The 15,095-nt window shown below is 44.1% G+C and overlaps 1 protein-coding gene across 1 annotated transcript in view; it reads left to right on the top strand.

The window, feature by feature from the left end:
- LOC120844880 (voltage-dependent calcium channel subunit alpha-2/delta-1) overlaps nucleotides 1–15,095 on the top strand; it is an 86,606-nt gene that overhangs the window by 37,563 nt on the left and 33,948 nt on the right. The window contains exons 10-16 of the mRNA XM_042291394.1: nucleotides 8,329–8,397; nucleotides 9,556–9,645; nucleotides 10,936–11,055; nucleotides 12,018–12,096; nucleotides 12,157–12,206; nucleotides 14,658–14,741; nucleotides 14,822–14,878. Of these exons, the coding sequence (XP_042147328.1) occupies nucleotides 8,329–8,397; nucleotides 9,556–9,645; nucleotides 10,936–11,055; nucleotides 12,018–12,096; nucleotides 12,157–12,206; nucleotides 14,658–14,741; nucleotides 14,822–14,878 (549 nt within the window). The remainder of the gene's footprint in view (nucleotides 1–8,328; nucleotides 8,398–9,555; nucleotides 9,646–10,935; nucleotides 11,056–12,017; nucleotides 12,097–12,156; nucleotides 12,207–14,657; nucleotides 14,742–14,821; nucleotides 14,879–15,095) is intronic.

Raw genomic sequence — 15,095 nt, 5'->3', positions numbered from 1 at the left:
GTTTCTTCATTGACAGAGATAAGAGTAATGTAAGAACTTCAATTTTGACGGTGTTGGCAGTGTTGGTTTCTATGCGCAATAATCTCAAGCTTCCACCATGCTAATTATAAACACCATCGAAGTTGTTGTTCGTAAGGTAATGACGTCACGAGAGGAAACCACAGGAGGGCGCCACAAAAACATCTCGCCACTAATAGTGTGGATGCATGGTTGTCATCTGCTGTATGAGCATAATCGACGCTTTACAGCAGCTGTGCATGGGCGCCGCCATAACTGACCTTCAGTTTTAGATGCGGAGCATCTCTTGCTCGGGCTATGTCCCGCGGCGTCGTAGTCCGCACTCACACTACGCATGCGCAACTCTCCTCGCTGCACGTGCGTTCTCTCTCGCTCCAACAGCTGCGCGAAGTGCACGCAGCTACCAGCTGCGTCCCTCTTTCCAACAGCTGCGCGTGCGTTCTCTCTCTCTCTCTCTCAACAGCTGCGCGAAGTGCACGCAGCTACCAGCTGCGTCCCTTTCTCCAACAGCTGCGCGTGCGTTCTCTCTCTCTCTTCAACAGCTGCGCGAAGTGCACGCAGCTACCAGCTGCGTGCACTTCGCGTGCGTTCGCTTCTACTCACACCGCGCGCGCAGGCGCAACTCTCCTCCTCTAGTTTCTTCTCCTTCAAGTTTGAATATAAGCAGCGGTAGCGCGCTGCGCGCGTTCAAGGGGAGGAAGTGGCCGAGTGGGCTAACGCGTCTCAGCTCGGAGCGTGGAGCGAAAGCTTGGGCTGGGAACCTCCTGGGTTCGAGTCCCCGCCACCCCCGCCCGTTTGGATCTGGATGAGTTTCGTACCGGCACGCGTTCATGTGATGACTACTGCGTGATGCACGTTAAGAATCCCAGGTTAGCGGTTGTACTGCACTGGCTAAATTTCTCATCTACAGCTAAGAGACCGATTACCCGTTGAGGCGCATCTCCATCAAGGCTGTATAAACATAAAGAGCAAACCAATTTCTGCGCGCGTTCAGTTCACCGCTGTTGACTCCACTTCACTCCGTTCTTCCGATGAAGTGTGATGGAACAATGCTCCGCATCACCCCATGGTTCCCCTCGGGAAGCTGGTGTAATTTTTTTGTTCCCTCTTATTCCGTTCGCTTCACTTCATCATTACCACAGCAGGACAGGTTATTGCCATTTCTGTGTTCTTATGCCCAGCATAGGCCCTTGTAAAGACCCCTCAACGCCCGCTTCAGTGGCTCGGCATCTCGGTAAGACTAAAGTAGGGCGGCTATGGCGGCTCAATCTGGCGCGTGTGTAAAGCGTCTATAACTGCACCACACAGTCCCATTTTCCGTTACCTTACATTACGAAATTTTACGTCTGCTTACGCCACAACTCACGGGGACATCTGTACTTCCTATTAAGCGTGGCTACCAGTTAAAGCGAGAGCCTGGCACGGGATATTCGAGGCACAGATGTTTCGGTGACTAATGCATAACGTAAGAAAACGTAAGAAAATGAGGCTGTCTGTACCAGTTTTTAGACAAAAAGATAAGATCAAAGCAAGTACAGGTGGGATTCACTGGGCACCACATTTCAGCGAGGTGGTCGCAGCTGATTAGATTGAGCCTTGACTTATTTTGGTGTTGAAGAATGTACGTTGCGCAAGCGATTTGGAAGCTCATCATAAAATCGTAGTCAGCGGGAGCAGACTACGACCGCCAGTGAGTGCCGTTTATATACGAAGGAAACACCACGAGCAACCCGTAAGCAAAGTAACATTCATTATGGTCACTGACAGAGTGAGAACGGCAGGGCTTGTCTTTCGAACGCCCGGCTTCCAGCACGCGCACTAAGCCTTTCGCCCTGCTTCGGGTGTGCAGGCGCGTTCGAGGTGCACGAGACGGCGAAGCGTTGTCGAAAGTGGGCAGCTCGCGCTGGAGGTTCGCTGAAGCTCCTTTCTGTCATTTTCACTAGAGTAACTGGATCGTGGGAAAGTAGCGCCAAGCTCCCAATATGGTCGCCATTTTGGCCTTTGAAACGAGCATTTCCTTCTTGACCTCTCCATTCTTAGTGAGTCAATTTAAATTCGCTGCTGACATGTAGCTTTATAGACAAGTTTCTTGTCTACCGAGATTTTGCTATTCTAACACCGGTGAAACAAGCGTACATGTTCGCACCACCACCACATGCGGTGTCGGTGCTTGCAGGCATCGAAAAATAATTTTCCTGTTTTGAAATACGCAAGAAGAACAATAAGAGATCCGTGGGGATGGGCATGATTGATAAGTTGATTGCATACACAGTGCCAAAGACGCTTACATGGCGAGGAACGCCTTGAGTACGATGATGCTCCATGGCGATCTTGGTGCGACTGAATATCGCCTTGCGAGGTTTTAGTCGCATGTATGTTAGTATTTGTTTGTGCTCGGCTAGCAGGCAGGAAAGGCAATGGCGCTACTTTACCAGAATCCAGTGACTATAGTTTTCATCATTTCAATGACTATGGGTGCTACAACCTTTAAGGTGCGAAAATAACGTATTCACTGTCACCACTGGCGAAAGAACAACGCCCACAACTGCGACAGCCAGTGAATCCTCCCCATTTCGGCTAGCTATGCGAGACAGCAGGCGCGAGCCACCCTGCCCTCACTCTAACAAAAACGGCTGTAGTCTTACACCTTTTTGACCCATATAACACATCTCGAAACTTCAGTTCGACGTGCAGTGCACTGACGTTTAAAAGATGGCCCGAACTTATACAAGGGCTTGGTAACGGTGCGATATAACGTAGAAACAGCTAAAGTACGTATCAAAGACTACAAAAAAAAAATGAAAATTTGCAGTAGGGAAGAAAAAAAAAACAATTACTTGTTTGTTTAGTTTTGTAGTTATTAACACGTGCATAAGGCATTTCAAAATGAGCCGCTCGAGAATGTTGGTACCGTCGGTTGGACGTCAGTGCGCTGTACGTCAAACTGGAGTTTTGGGGTGTAGCATATGCGACAAGGGGTGTAAAACTATAACGTGTTTTTTGCTGAGAGTGCTCGTTGCTTTAAATCCTCTGAGCTCATAAAAGCGAAGTTATCGGCGCTCGTGTGACCTAAACCTTAACAACCTTAGTGTCGATGAAAGCTGCGTACGCGCGCTCTTATCTTCTTTTGAAATGTCATACCCGTTTTGCGAAAGCTCCTTCGTAAGCCTCGGTCTCGTGTTTGACCTTTTTCAGCAATGAAATGGTATGCATACAGAACGTAGTTCTAAAAGGAGAGCCGGCACACCCCAAACTTCGCCTTTCTTCGGTTGACTAAAAGGACAAATTCTGCTTCACTGACCTTGTTCTAGAGCACTTGTTATATCCCATACACGACGCCAAAGGGAGATCCCTAATACTTGTTTACATAAACTTTGGCAGTTCAACATCCAAGAAACTCAAACGCTTAAGATTTGCCAAAAATCGCAAAATACTATGACGAAGAATTTGCATTTCACAAACTTTGTGAAATGATTAAAAGGGATCCCCTCTGAAAAATGTAAAACAGCCGCTGTTAAGGGCTGTTTATACTCCAACGTTGAGCGCAGTGAACGCAGCGTGGCGCAGAACGCGCGCCTTTCATTGGCCGGCAACCAGGAACTCAACATCTGCGACCAATCAGTATCGGTGCGCGCTGCGATACGCCGCGCCCGTCGACGTTACGTTGGAGTATAAACGTACCTTTACAGACGTTCGGACGTGCCACGCGTGTAATGACTCTCCTGTCGTGCTTCTTTGTTTTTTCGTCATTTCACGGAAAACCTTTTTTGCAAAAAAAATATGTTCATTTAGTTGCTTTACACGGGAGATATAAAGCACGGATGTCCCTGTCACTCGCGTTCGAATCTCGGTGTAAAGTAAGAAACAGTAGCAGATGTTTGATTCGTTTGATTACGTTGTGCAGGTGATATGACCGCGGGTCACCGGGATATCAGTGCTTCGTATTCCACGTGCCCCGCTAGCCCTTGAATTGGCTTCCACGCTTCATAAGAAGCACGGGTGTTCAGGAGAGTCGCAGTCGTAACTCGACGTCATGGCGCTGTCAAAAGTAGTAAAGCGTTATCATGTGAATGGGTCTCTAGACGGAACGAAGGAATGGTCTTTACACGTTACGTAGACGGAACTCGAACACGTCCGTTACAAAAGCAAGAACGATGGTTATGTACAACACCCGCTCCCAACGTCCCTCGTCGCTCCTGTGAGCTCCTTACTGATAAGCACGACCTAACAAACACTTTTTTTTAATTTGTCACGTCAACCAAAAAAGGTCCACATGCCGGTTTTTTAGCGCATCATGCCGTCGGGACGTGACTAAAATTGCAATAACAAAGCTTCTCAGCAGCCAAATTAAGTATCATCCTTGACCCCACGTCCGCATGCCTTCGACAAAACCGAGAAAGCGCAACATTATGTGTTCGACGAGAACTGAAAATATAAGGTATACAAATAGCGAAAGTAACTCTAAGACCGCGATATCTCCAGACGAAATTGAAAGAAACTTTTCCAGTTATTACAGGCAAAAGCAACTCCTAGCCAAACTCTGCTCGAAAAACAAAAAAAGAAAAAACAACTATGTTCGTCGGCGATTGACCTGTTCTTGAGTACCTTTTCAATAAAACAAAAGAATTGTGGAAGAAGAAGCCATACATAGCCCTAAATTTCTTCTGGGCTGAAGAAGGATTTCAAACACTGATCCGAAAACAATGAAAGCCCGATCGAAGCGGCTCGGCGGCTTTCGAAATGCAGCATGATGGTTTCGGTGCCGTCTGCTGCCACTCTGTAGCCGCAATCGCTATTCACAAGCACATCAACCAGAAAAAGAAATATATATATATATATGTATGTATCTCTCTCAAAATAAAACGAACCCGAATATTCTTGTCTGTCTCACATTTTACTATGAGTAGATTATACAAATGCGATCTAACAACAAAGGAGAATTTCGTAGCTTTATTTAAAAACGAGGGATGTTTTCTTTCTTTATTTCTTTTTCTAACCTCAGATGAACCGGGTAAAGAAAAAAAAAAAAAAAAACAAATTGAAGACGTTTACAATTCTCTGCAATGCCGAATTGGAGGTCAGCTCTTGAGGAAAATGAGGAGGGTGAAATACGGAGCGAAGCGTATGCCTCTCCTCCCCCTCCGTACCCTCCCATTGTCCTCTCCCATTTTGGCTGAATATTTTCGCTGAATTTCTCGCTGAACTTAGCGAAAATATCCCCGCTATATTAAGCGGGAAAATTTCCCGCTAAATTTAGCTGGGAAATTTTCCCGCTAAATTCACATGTGACGTTACATGTGGCGTCACGTGAGACGTGACGTAAAAATTGACGTGTGACGTCATTGTAACAAAACGTCCCTCTAAATTTAGCAGTTAAATTCCCTGCTAAATTTAGGGGGAAACTTTACCCTCGTGACGTCACATGTGACGTCATTGTGGGCAATGTCCCATAATGCAACGCTCGGTTACACCGACGTCGACGGCGACGCCGATGCCGCTCAACCAGGAAACGGGGGCCTAAGAGCTGCGTTGTAAAAAACAAGAGCAATGTAAAAATGCATTCATATACACTCAACAGGGAAATACATCCTCCGTAGCTGCTTCCCCACGTAATGACCGTTTAGATTTAGGCCCTTATCACGAAGTGGCGCAACTTTAGAATGCCTTCCTGAAAGGGGGTACTGCGAGGGTTCTCACTCGTTTCCATCACGCGTTCAAGAAGACCCCCAGTCATCATAGACCCCCATCGTCATGGATGTCTGTTCGTCCTACCGGAAACTTCATGCAGTTTTCTCCATACAGATTACCCATCTGTGGCGACTGACGGTCTTGTTGAATACGTGCTGGAATACGTGGTGGTATAAATAAACCAGTAAACAAAGTACAATCCATCGTTTTTCACAACTGTGTCATTAGGGGGTTCATTTAGAATACTCAAACTTTATGTATAAGTTCCTAAAAAGAAAGTAAACATAAAAACTTTATTTTTCTGCACAGGGAGGAAAACGACAAAAACCGTCGAGTTAACGCTGATACAGCACGGCACGACATAAAACATAACGTCTTCTCTGAGATGGATACCCTAAAACAGCTCCAGCAAGTCCTATTGTGTCAGCTGCCATCTGTGAGCAAGCAGCATTTACCAGACGATTTTTTTCTTTTTATATTCTTTAGGGAAGAAAAAAACTTTTTCTCGAGCATCATTTTTTTCTTTTCCTTATACCTGCACGATAAATGCATAGTCTAAAGGACATCTTTGTGAAAAGTTTCAATGCACTGTGTTGATTGCTTTATTTATACGACTTTTTTTTTTTTTTTACCAACCGAACAGCGCTTGAGAACACTCTATTGTATCCTAGCGGTAAATTTGAGGGCACGTGTATTGTCTAGTCTATAGGCCCTGACGGGCCGAAAACGGCTTGTGCCGTCTTCAGTGCGAACTTCCTGCTTTCGACAACGCTTTGGTGTCGCGTGAGCGTCGAGCGTGCACGCGCAGGCAAAGCATGGCGGAAGGCAACGAGCGCGTGCTGCAGGCCGGCTGTTCGAAAGAGATGCTCTGCCACCTTGTCAGTGAATAGAGGCTACGTGCGCGACCAAAAGCGTCGCTTTGATCGGCCTTCCACGATTGGCTAAACGCTCACTAGGTCGTCTTGAGCAGAGAGCAGCTCGACGTCTTGTCACGCGCTTTAACGTGAAACGCTCTTAGGCTAGGTGTTCGGCATTTCGTGAAGCCCAAAACTGAAGCCTGGATAAAAGCGTGGACGCGGGGCTCGACACTGATTGCTTGACGGGTGGGAGAGGAGGACTGAGGTGCTAGGCGCTGATTGGTTAACGGGGAGGTCATGTGACCAGGGGTAGAGTGAGAAGGAGAGGTAGGCGAGAAGGCGAGGTGGGAGAGGAGGAGTGGGTTAGAAGGTTTTGGAAGATCGCCAGCTTTATGATTTCAAGTGTACACATGCGACGCGTTAAATTATTTGATGAAGAGCGCCGTGAACGTAAGCGTCTGGCTGAACAGGCTAGGCGTGCTGCTGAACAAACTTCCAAGGCTGAAGACGAGCGGCTAACAGTATCGGAAAATGTTTGTGATGCTAGAAGGCTTCACGTATACAACACAATTGACTAGCAATTTGCCATACATTTTCACGTACCATCAAAGTTGTCACTCACTAGTACGAACCTCGGTCGTGACGTCGGGGATAGGGGCAATGAGAATGCGTCAACAAAACATCTCGTCGCCGATGGACCAGGTTGATTTGGCCCGGCCCACTGAATTGAATAAGATGTGTGGTTTCTTTACTTTGCCGGCGAAGTTTGAAGCGATCGCTTTACCTACAGATATTCACATGACAAGGTACGCAAACTGCTCAATAAAAAAAAAAAAATATAGTTCACGGGTATTTAGCCCGAAACCCCAATCAAAGCGTTCTTTTTTAAGTATTTATTGCAGGTTGGGGAATCCTTGTGGTAGCACCTATTATGCCGTAAAAAAAGCGTCTTATGTGGGAAATGCTTATGGGCCGGTAAATCTCCGTGCAATCATTTATGTGCCGACGACATTTATTGGTTTTCTGCATGGTCGCATGGTAACTTACCCCAGCTAATTTCACTGAGACGATAGCCACGAAGGTGACCTGCTGTGGTAGTGATGCCATATGCGTATACTTTCGCTGGTAGCGCCCCTTCGTCTCACTTTTTGCGCCTTGCTTTCGTCTACCGCTTTTGCGTCTTACGTTTTCACTAGGTCACCCACACCAAACACGCATTCTAAATTAAAAAAGTAACCTTGTAATGCCTTTGAAAGAACATACACTCGAGTGATAATAAAAATCCCTGGAGAAGGGGAGCAAAAGGTACAAAGAACAAACACAAATCTTCAAACATAACTAGGTAAATGGTGCGGGAACAAAATAATCCTCCTGGTTCTGGTATCGAACCAGGGACCAGGCGGATTTCATTTCTTATCGTAATTCTTGTTTAGCTCGCTTGCACCTTTGCATTAATTGAATTATAATCAATACACTCGAGATACATCGTTCAATCTGGCAAATTTATGTGGTCTCAAAAGAGATAAGCATCAGCCCGGCGTCTGGTTAGATCTTCCACTCATATGCGGCACGTACGTTTTCCTTCGATTATTCCGAATGCAATAATAATGGATTACTTAATCCATTATTATTCTTCCTAATGTTACCTATCGCAAAGTGTTTGAATTAATGTAATAAGCATTTGTCTGCGTTAACCTGCTTTTTTATATATTCAAGGTTGATGGTGTACCTCAGTTTTGAAACAATCAAACATCTTCCTTTGCAGTTTGCCAGCGAAGTCCGGTGGGTGTCCTGCTTCGACACTCTGGTGCAAGCCAACAGGCGAAATAAGCGGGTATATGTTTTGTGCTCTTATATACAGTGACATTTTTTGTACACAGAAACTCAAGATAACAAAAAACCACATAACTTATGAGTGTTTTAACGACATGAAATTTGTGTAACTTCAAATATGACAGCCTCTGCGGTCACTGTGAAAAGAAAATATCGTGGTCACTGCAATACTACTGCGTATGCACGAGGTGCTTAAAACATGCATAACTCAGTGGTGAATAAAATCATGAAAAGAGATTGATCTTACTATGCTTAAGTTTGCGCACTGGTATTCTATTTTTTATATATTTCTTCATATAAGTTTTTATTGGCGTTATCGTGTAGGTACGTATGAACAATGGAGATTGCATGCTAAAAGGAGACCCTACCTTCCCTGCAGTTAAAAGAAGTACGACATGTATGTACAGCACTATTTTAATGTGGCAGAAGTGAAGGAAAATAAAACACAAAGCACCAAGCACCAAGGCGAGGAACAAAACAACCCCCAGAATAAAACTCAACTAAGATACGCACTAAAGGTAGTTATCAGTTCTCCCAAGCATTCATCCTAACAAACGCGGTTAAACTTTAGTTAACGGAAAAAAAAGCAATTTACCTCCTATACAGTTTGTCATCATCTCACCGAACTGCGATTCAGAAATAATCGCTGATACCACTAAGGGCCCCATTAGAAACAGCCTTCGGGTAGCCCTCTTATCTCGCCTAATTGTTTGCCGATGCATCACGCAGACACGGAAGAACAAGTAAAAGCAGACTTGACGATACATCGATGACCTCAAAACAGCCTACACCTATGCTTGTGCCTGTACCTTTACTACGTCGCAACAGTGTTTTGTATATGTTTAGAAAGAGTTATATGCGTAAAGACAGGGGACCCGTCCCTGTCTTTACGTATATATAATATACGTAAAGTCAGGGGTCCCGTCCCCTGTCCTTACGTATATAACTCTTTCTAGACCTACATCATTACCAAAGCGCTCGCTAACAAGTGTAGTGTTTGGTACTTTTCGACAAAATTACCGTACTTCTTGTTGTTGTTTTTTGTGTGACAAGTGACAAGGAAGTTGGCACTAACTTTACGAGGCGATAGCGTGCTACCACCTAAAATCTCCAACATAATCTTTACGCTTTCGTTTGGAACGTCCTGTTGTTCTTGCAGATACTGTCCAAGAGCATTGACCGGATTACCGACGGTGGCACCGCAAGTTTGTCGCACGCACTGGACTTCGCCTTCCAAAACATGGCAGACGTATGTTTTCGCCTTGTTTATAAAATAATCCAGTCAATAGAACATAATCAAGTTAAAAATACTTCTATTGAGCTGTGATGGGGACCGACCTGTACATTGCACGACACTTGATCCAAACATGCAATCGCCAGTTTTCTAACGCGTAAGCATTAGAACGCTCGTTTTGACGAAATCCCGACGGTGTCTTCCGTTTGTCAGCAACATGAAGCGAAGGAGAAAAAGGGGGAGAGTGTGACGCGTACGAAGCTCCCATTGGTTCCGAAGCGCTGACTCCAGTACGCGTCAACCTCTACCCTTCCTTTTCTCTCTCTCCCCGCCTCTTCTCGTTCTCGTCACGTGACCCCCTGAGGTCACGTGACCCCCTAAAGTCACGTGACCCCCTTGAGGTCACGTGACCCCCTAAGGTCATGTGACCCCTTCTGGTCACGTGACCCCCAAAGGTCACGTGACCCCCTTAGGTCACGTGACCCCCTTAGGTTACGTGACCCCCTTGAGGTCACGCGACCTCAAGGAGTCATCTACCCCTCAGTACGCTTCCATCTTCCTCCTCAAGAGCTGCGCTCTAACCGGCGTTACAGGGAATTGTAAACGGCTTTCTTTTTTTTTGTTCCTCTTAGAGTCGAAGGACTGTCATCAAACTAATGACTTGGTGAAAAGTGCTCAATAAGGACAAGAGCCTAAGGAGTAAAATTTGATGCATGCAAAATAATGTTTCAAATTAAAATTTAAAAAAAAACGCTCCTATGCTGTGTTTGCGCGAAGAGTGTTGACCTGTGCACATTCTTTGTGTTTTTGAAGCTTGGAATTCTCTGACTATGGATGTGCAGTACATATTCATTTCTATTGTCATCAAGCAGACCAATACGAACAATAAGTAATGCGAGATCATGTTATCATAATATGAAGTCGAATTACGTTGTTGTTGTTTTCTAAATATGTTACTGTAACAAGTTTGGTAGAATTACATGATAATATGTTATAATTATCTCGAGATCATCTTAGATGACATGATATTATATTACCCTTTATTTAAACATATAACGGGGCCATGATAACTCGGCATCCTAACATCACACAAAAAGCTCAAAACCTCTGCAGATAAAACTTGCAAAATAGTCACGCAATATGACGTGTGAACACTACATGTAGCGCTTTGTTAAATCCATCTTTACTGCAGTGTGTTCTTATACCGATAGGCAGTACGGCCTTTAAAATATTTCATAGCCTTCTGCTCATAACCATATGTAATGCGGCCTATTGCCACCACATCTGCGTTTGCTTTGACTCCAGTTCCAAGAAAATCGGACGACGTATGCCGGCGCGGAATGCATCCAGATGATCATGATCTTCACGGACGGTGGCACGGAAGACCCAACCCCATTGGTCAAGAAACTCAACACTGGACTTAAGGTTTCCCCGACCTTCCTCATGCTCTCTCACGCTCAGTCTGTTTAGACTCACTACTGTGCCTAGAACGCGTCACCGACTGGATCAATTGTCCGCATCCCAAAAAGTGGTCCTCCATTGATATCCGCCCGACGACATAATAAAAGTGCCAAGCTGTAGCCGGCCACGAACACGGCGGTGTCACGGCAGCAGTGATGAATGTAGCTGACGCCTGTTCTGCTGCAGTTCGCTCTAGCTTGACAGTCCACGGAAGCTTCAGTAGTTAGGAGTTGGGACCCCTCAACGACAGCGAAACTCACGTTCGCTCGTTCTTTTTGCCGAGTCTTCTACCACCAACCGCCACCAGGATCGCGGCATTCTTCAACGTGACGTGCCGGCTTCTATGACGTCATCTTTTTGCCACTTCGGGGCAACTTTCTATGTACGGGCATGATACGACACTAAGCACACCAGTCGCGGACGCGTTCCAGACACCTTAGTCTTAGTAGAGGGCCACAAGAAGGAATTAAGTCATCGTAACAGACCCTTGTCAAAACCTGATCAAGCAACATTGGTGGTCGTCATTTTTTGGTGTGTGCGATTGGATCCGAGCCTTCGCCGAACGCTCGCTGAGGCAGCACTCGTCTTTTCACGCGAGCTGAGCAGTGCTCACACCGAACGATGGCACAGACCTCGTGTTCAATACATGCTCGGAGTACGTGATCAAACAACGACGGGCTCGGGTAATTGGTGCAGCAGCTTCTAGATGGCGCGCACTTTTGAAAAGTTTCTATTATAAATAGGCCCTGACTCTTTATGGCACAGAGCTTCGTCTTTGCGTTTGGTTAGCAGCATAACGAGCGAGAAAGAAAATAATTCTGAGCCTTTCTTTTGCGTTCACAAACGAAAAGCTGTTACTCAGCCCGGATAGGTATGAAACTGGTCCTGTTGAGATGAAACTGAGGCCCTCTCCGCTTCTATTTCAGATTCGCATCTTCACTTTCGTTGTTGGACCGCACCCGATACCGTACGCTACCCTCAAGGCTCTCGCTTGCAACAACAGAGGTATCCCATTCGAACATGCATTAAGCGTTTGTCGTTACAGTGGTGTCTTGCTTTTTCTAGGATACTTTACGGCTATTACATCGTTTGGAGCCAGTAGGTACAAGGTGCAGGTCAGTACAAGTCAACTGAACATACCTCTGCCACAAATGAAATGATTCCATGTTATGCATTGAAAAGAGACATCTGACGGGTTCCAATGCCGTGCGCATTTGTACGGCTCTTACAATTAATAATAATTATATAAAAAACCGTGTATTTTTCTGTATTACTATATTTATTAGCGGTGATGATGAAATTCCAATATGACGTTATTATATCTTTTTTCGCGGTAGTTTTTAAGCAACTCACTTGGCTCCCTTGTTAACCTTTTTCGTGTTTTACCAGCTTTACCTTCGTAACGCATAACCCGCCAACAAGAAAATCGAGTTGATTTTTAAAAACGTAGCGACTGATTTCTTTGAGAGATTCGACAGTAAAGAGTGAAAATTCCTGAGCGCAACGTGAACATGTGTACACTAACTTGTTGTATAGATAAAGTAAACATTTGTACATAAACTTTATACAGTAAACATGTGTATATACACTTTATACTGTAAACATGTGTACATTAAATTTATAGTATATAGTAAACATGTGTACACTAAATGTATATGCCAAAAAATTCTACATTGATGATTTATGTCTGTATCGGTCTTTCCGTGTCCTGCTGTCTCAGCGAAGGCTTTCAAAAACTCTAAAAAATATAATGGTTGAGAAAAAGAAGAAACTTTTTCGGGGAACAAACTGCCAGTCAAGGTGAATATCAGAAATTGTAAAAAGCATACTAATTAGCGAGATAATAAGGTAAAATGTACTCATTAACTTTATAATTGGTGAAAATAAACACATGGTTTCAATATAAACTTGCTAAGCATCGCCACTAAATCAACTAAAATTAAAGAGAGATAAGGTTGAGGCAGCCTTTTATGACATACCAAAATACGCTCACTTTGGACGCGTTCCTAGGTTTCGGTTTCCTATGGCAGCGCGTCTTTGCGGCAGCGGTCCTGCTCCCCGGTGGCCGAGACGCGCAACGCATGTACGCCATATTTCCCTCTGTTCTACAAGGGAGGCAAGGTAATGGCTTCGCATCTCGGCCACCGTGGAGCAGGACCGCTGGCGCTCCGATAGGAAACCGAAACCTAAAAACGCGTCCAACTTGAGGGGCTTTTTTTTTTTTATTAACATCGTAAAATGATGTTTTCGCCCTATATCTTTCCAAAATCTGTTGATCTAGTAGTTTCCCGTGAAGCTTAGCAATTTTCTCATTGGAACTATATGTTTATCTTCGTTAAATAAAAAGTTAATTTTTTTATTTATTTGTCAATACTTCCAGCCCAGTTTAGGGCCAAGGCAGGAGTGGGTTACATTTCCAATTGGCCCACTGAAATCTGAATAGCATACAAATAAAGTAAACAAAACAACAAACAACAAAAAACATTCTTAGCACTAAAAAATGTTCTCTACAGCTTTCTCAAAAGAAGAGAATGAATTAATGCCAACAACATCATCGGAAAGACTCTTCCATAAGTCAAATGTATGCGCAAAAAAAGATTGTGTATAAATATTTATTCGGGCATTAATGGGAGCTGCGGGCTTTGAGTGGTGCAAACGTTCGGGAAGAACCCTCTTGGTTTTAAATATTTCGAGCTATCTTTTTATGCCGTTTTTGAAAATCTGAAAGAACAACTGGACCCCTTGGCACGCTCTTCTGTTCGCCAGAAATTTTATACTGGCTCTCGTTTTAAGTCCCGTGACAGATGTGGTCCGTCCGAAATCTGAAAAAAAAAGGACAAAAACCCCTAGTGATTGGACATCTTTGAGTCCTTTGACCAGAGAGGTCTGCCATGGGCTTCACACTGCAGACGCGTATTCTAAGGCGGGTCTAATGACTGATTTATATGCAAGAATTTTTACAGAAAAAGGAGATTTTCCGAGCGTTCTTCTCAGGTACCACAATAGGTAAATTCTAGTTCAATACTATGCTAATTAGTATATTTTTCTTTTTTTTTGAAATCCCTAACGTCCGTCGTGGCTGGAAGGTTGTCCCTGAAAAGAGTTTCCTTCTTTCCTCAACTAGCCTATTTTATAGATATTTGAAAGCCTTCGCGAAACGATCGACCTCTATATTGGAAAAAAGAGTGATGATGCAGATATAAAGAGTTGCCCGAAAATCTGCCTAATATATTTCAAGTAATGTTTCTTAATGACCGATTTTAGAAGGATATATTTATATATACTCCTTAAATTGCTCTTACTCCTAAAAAATCCCCTAACTTTTCAAATTTTTCTTAAAGAAAGAGTTACAGGATTGTTGCTTTGAGAGTAATACCTGGCTTTATCAGCATATATAGAATAGGTAACATATAAATGTTTTATTTGTTGATTACGAAAAAAAGCAACTATCACCGAGCACTTGCTATAATTACATATTATTGCAGTTTTTTTGTTTGTTTGCTTGTTTTTTTCATCAACGACCGATATCATTCTTTTCGACAATTTCTTCCGGTTTTATTTTCAAGGAGTACCTCAAGGTGCTCAGCCGACCTATGGTGCTTTCTGGGGAGAAACAATTTGCCTGGACCAATTTCTGCCAAGATTCAGGGGTGAGTGGCCCGTCCCTACATCAAACGTTATATCTTTGATATCTTCTCCCACTAAGATATATCTGCCCAATTGGTTTTAGGGAATCGGCCTGTTGACGACGGCAACTCTTCCTGTTTACAACAAAACCCAGGGCACAGTAAGTCGTGTCCTTATGTCCTGTTCGTTTCTCGACGGGTAAGGAATATACCACCTGCCAACTGCCAGTGAATTTTCTATAGAACAATGTTTACGACACCCAACACTCGAAAACAAAAAACGTGTTTTCCTTACTTGTTTTTCATTTACAGAAAACCCTACTTGCTATTAAGTTTATCTCACAAACTTTATGGAAGTTTAATTTTTTTTTCTAGTGA

This window comes from Ixodes scapularis, unplaced genomic scaffold (genome assembly GCF_016920785.2).
Source record: "Ixodes scapularis isolate PalLabHiFi unplaced genomic scaffold, ASM1692078v2 PGA_scaffold2__306_contigs__length_199485367, whole genome shotgun sequence".
Taxonomy (NCBI): Eukaryota; Metazoa; Arthropoda; class Arachnida; order Ixodida; family Ixodidae; genus Ixodes; species Ixodes scapularis.
This window is presented reverse-complemented; position numbering and strand designations above follow the sequence as displayed.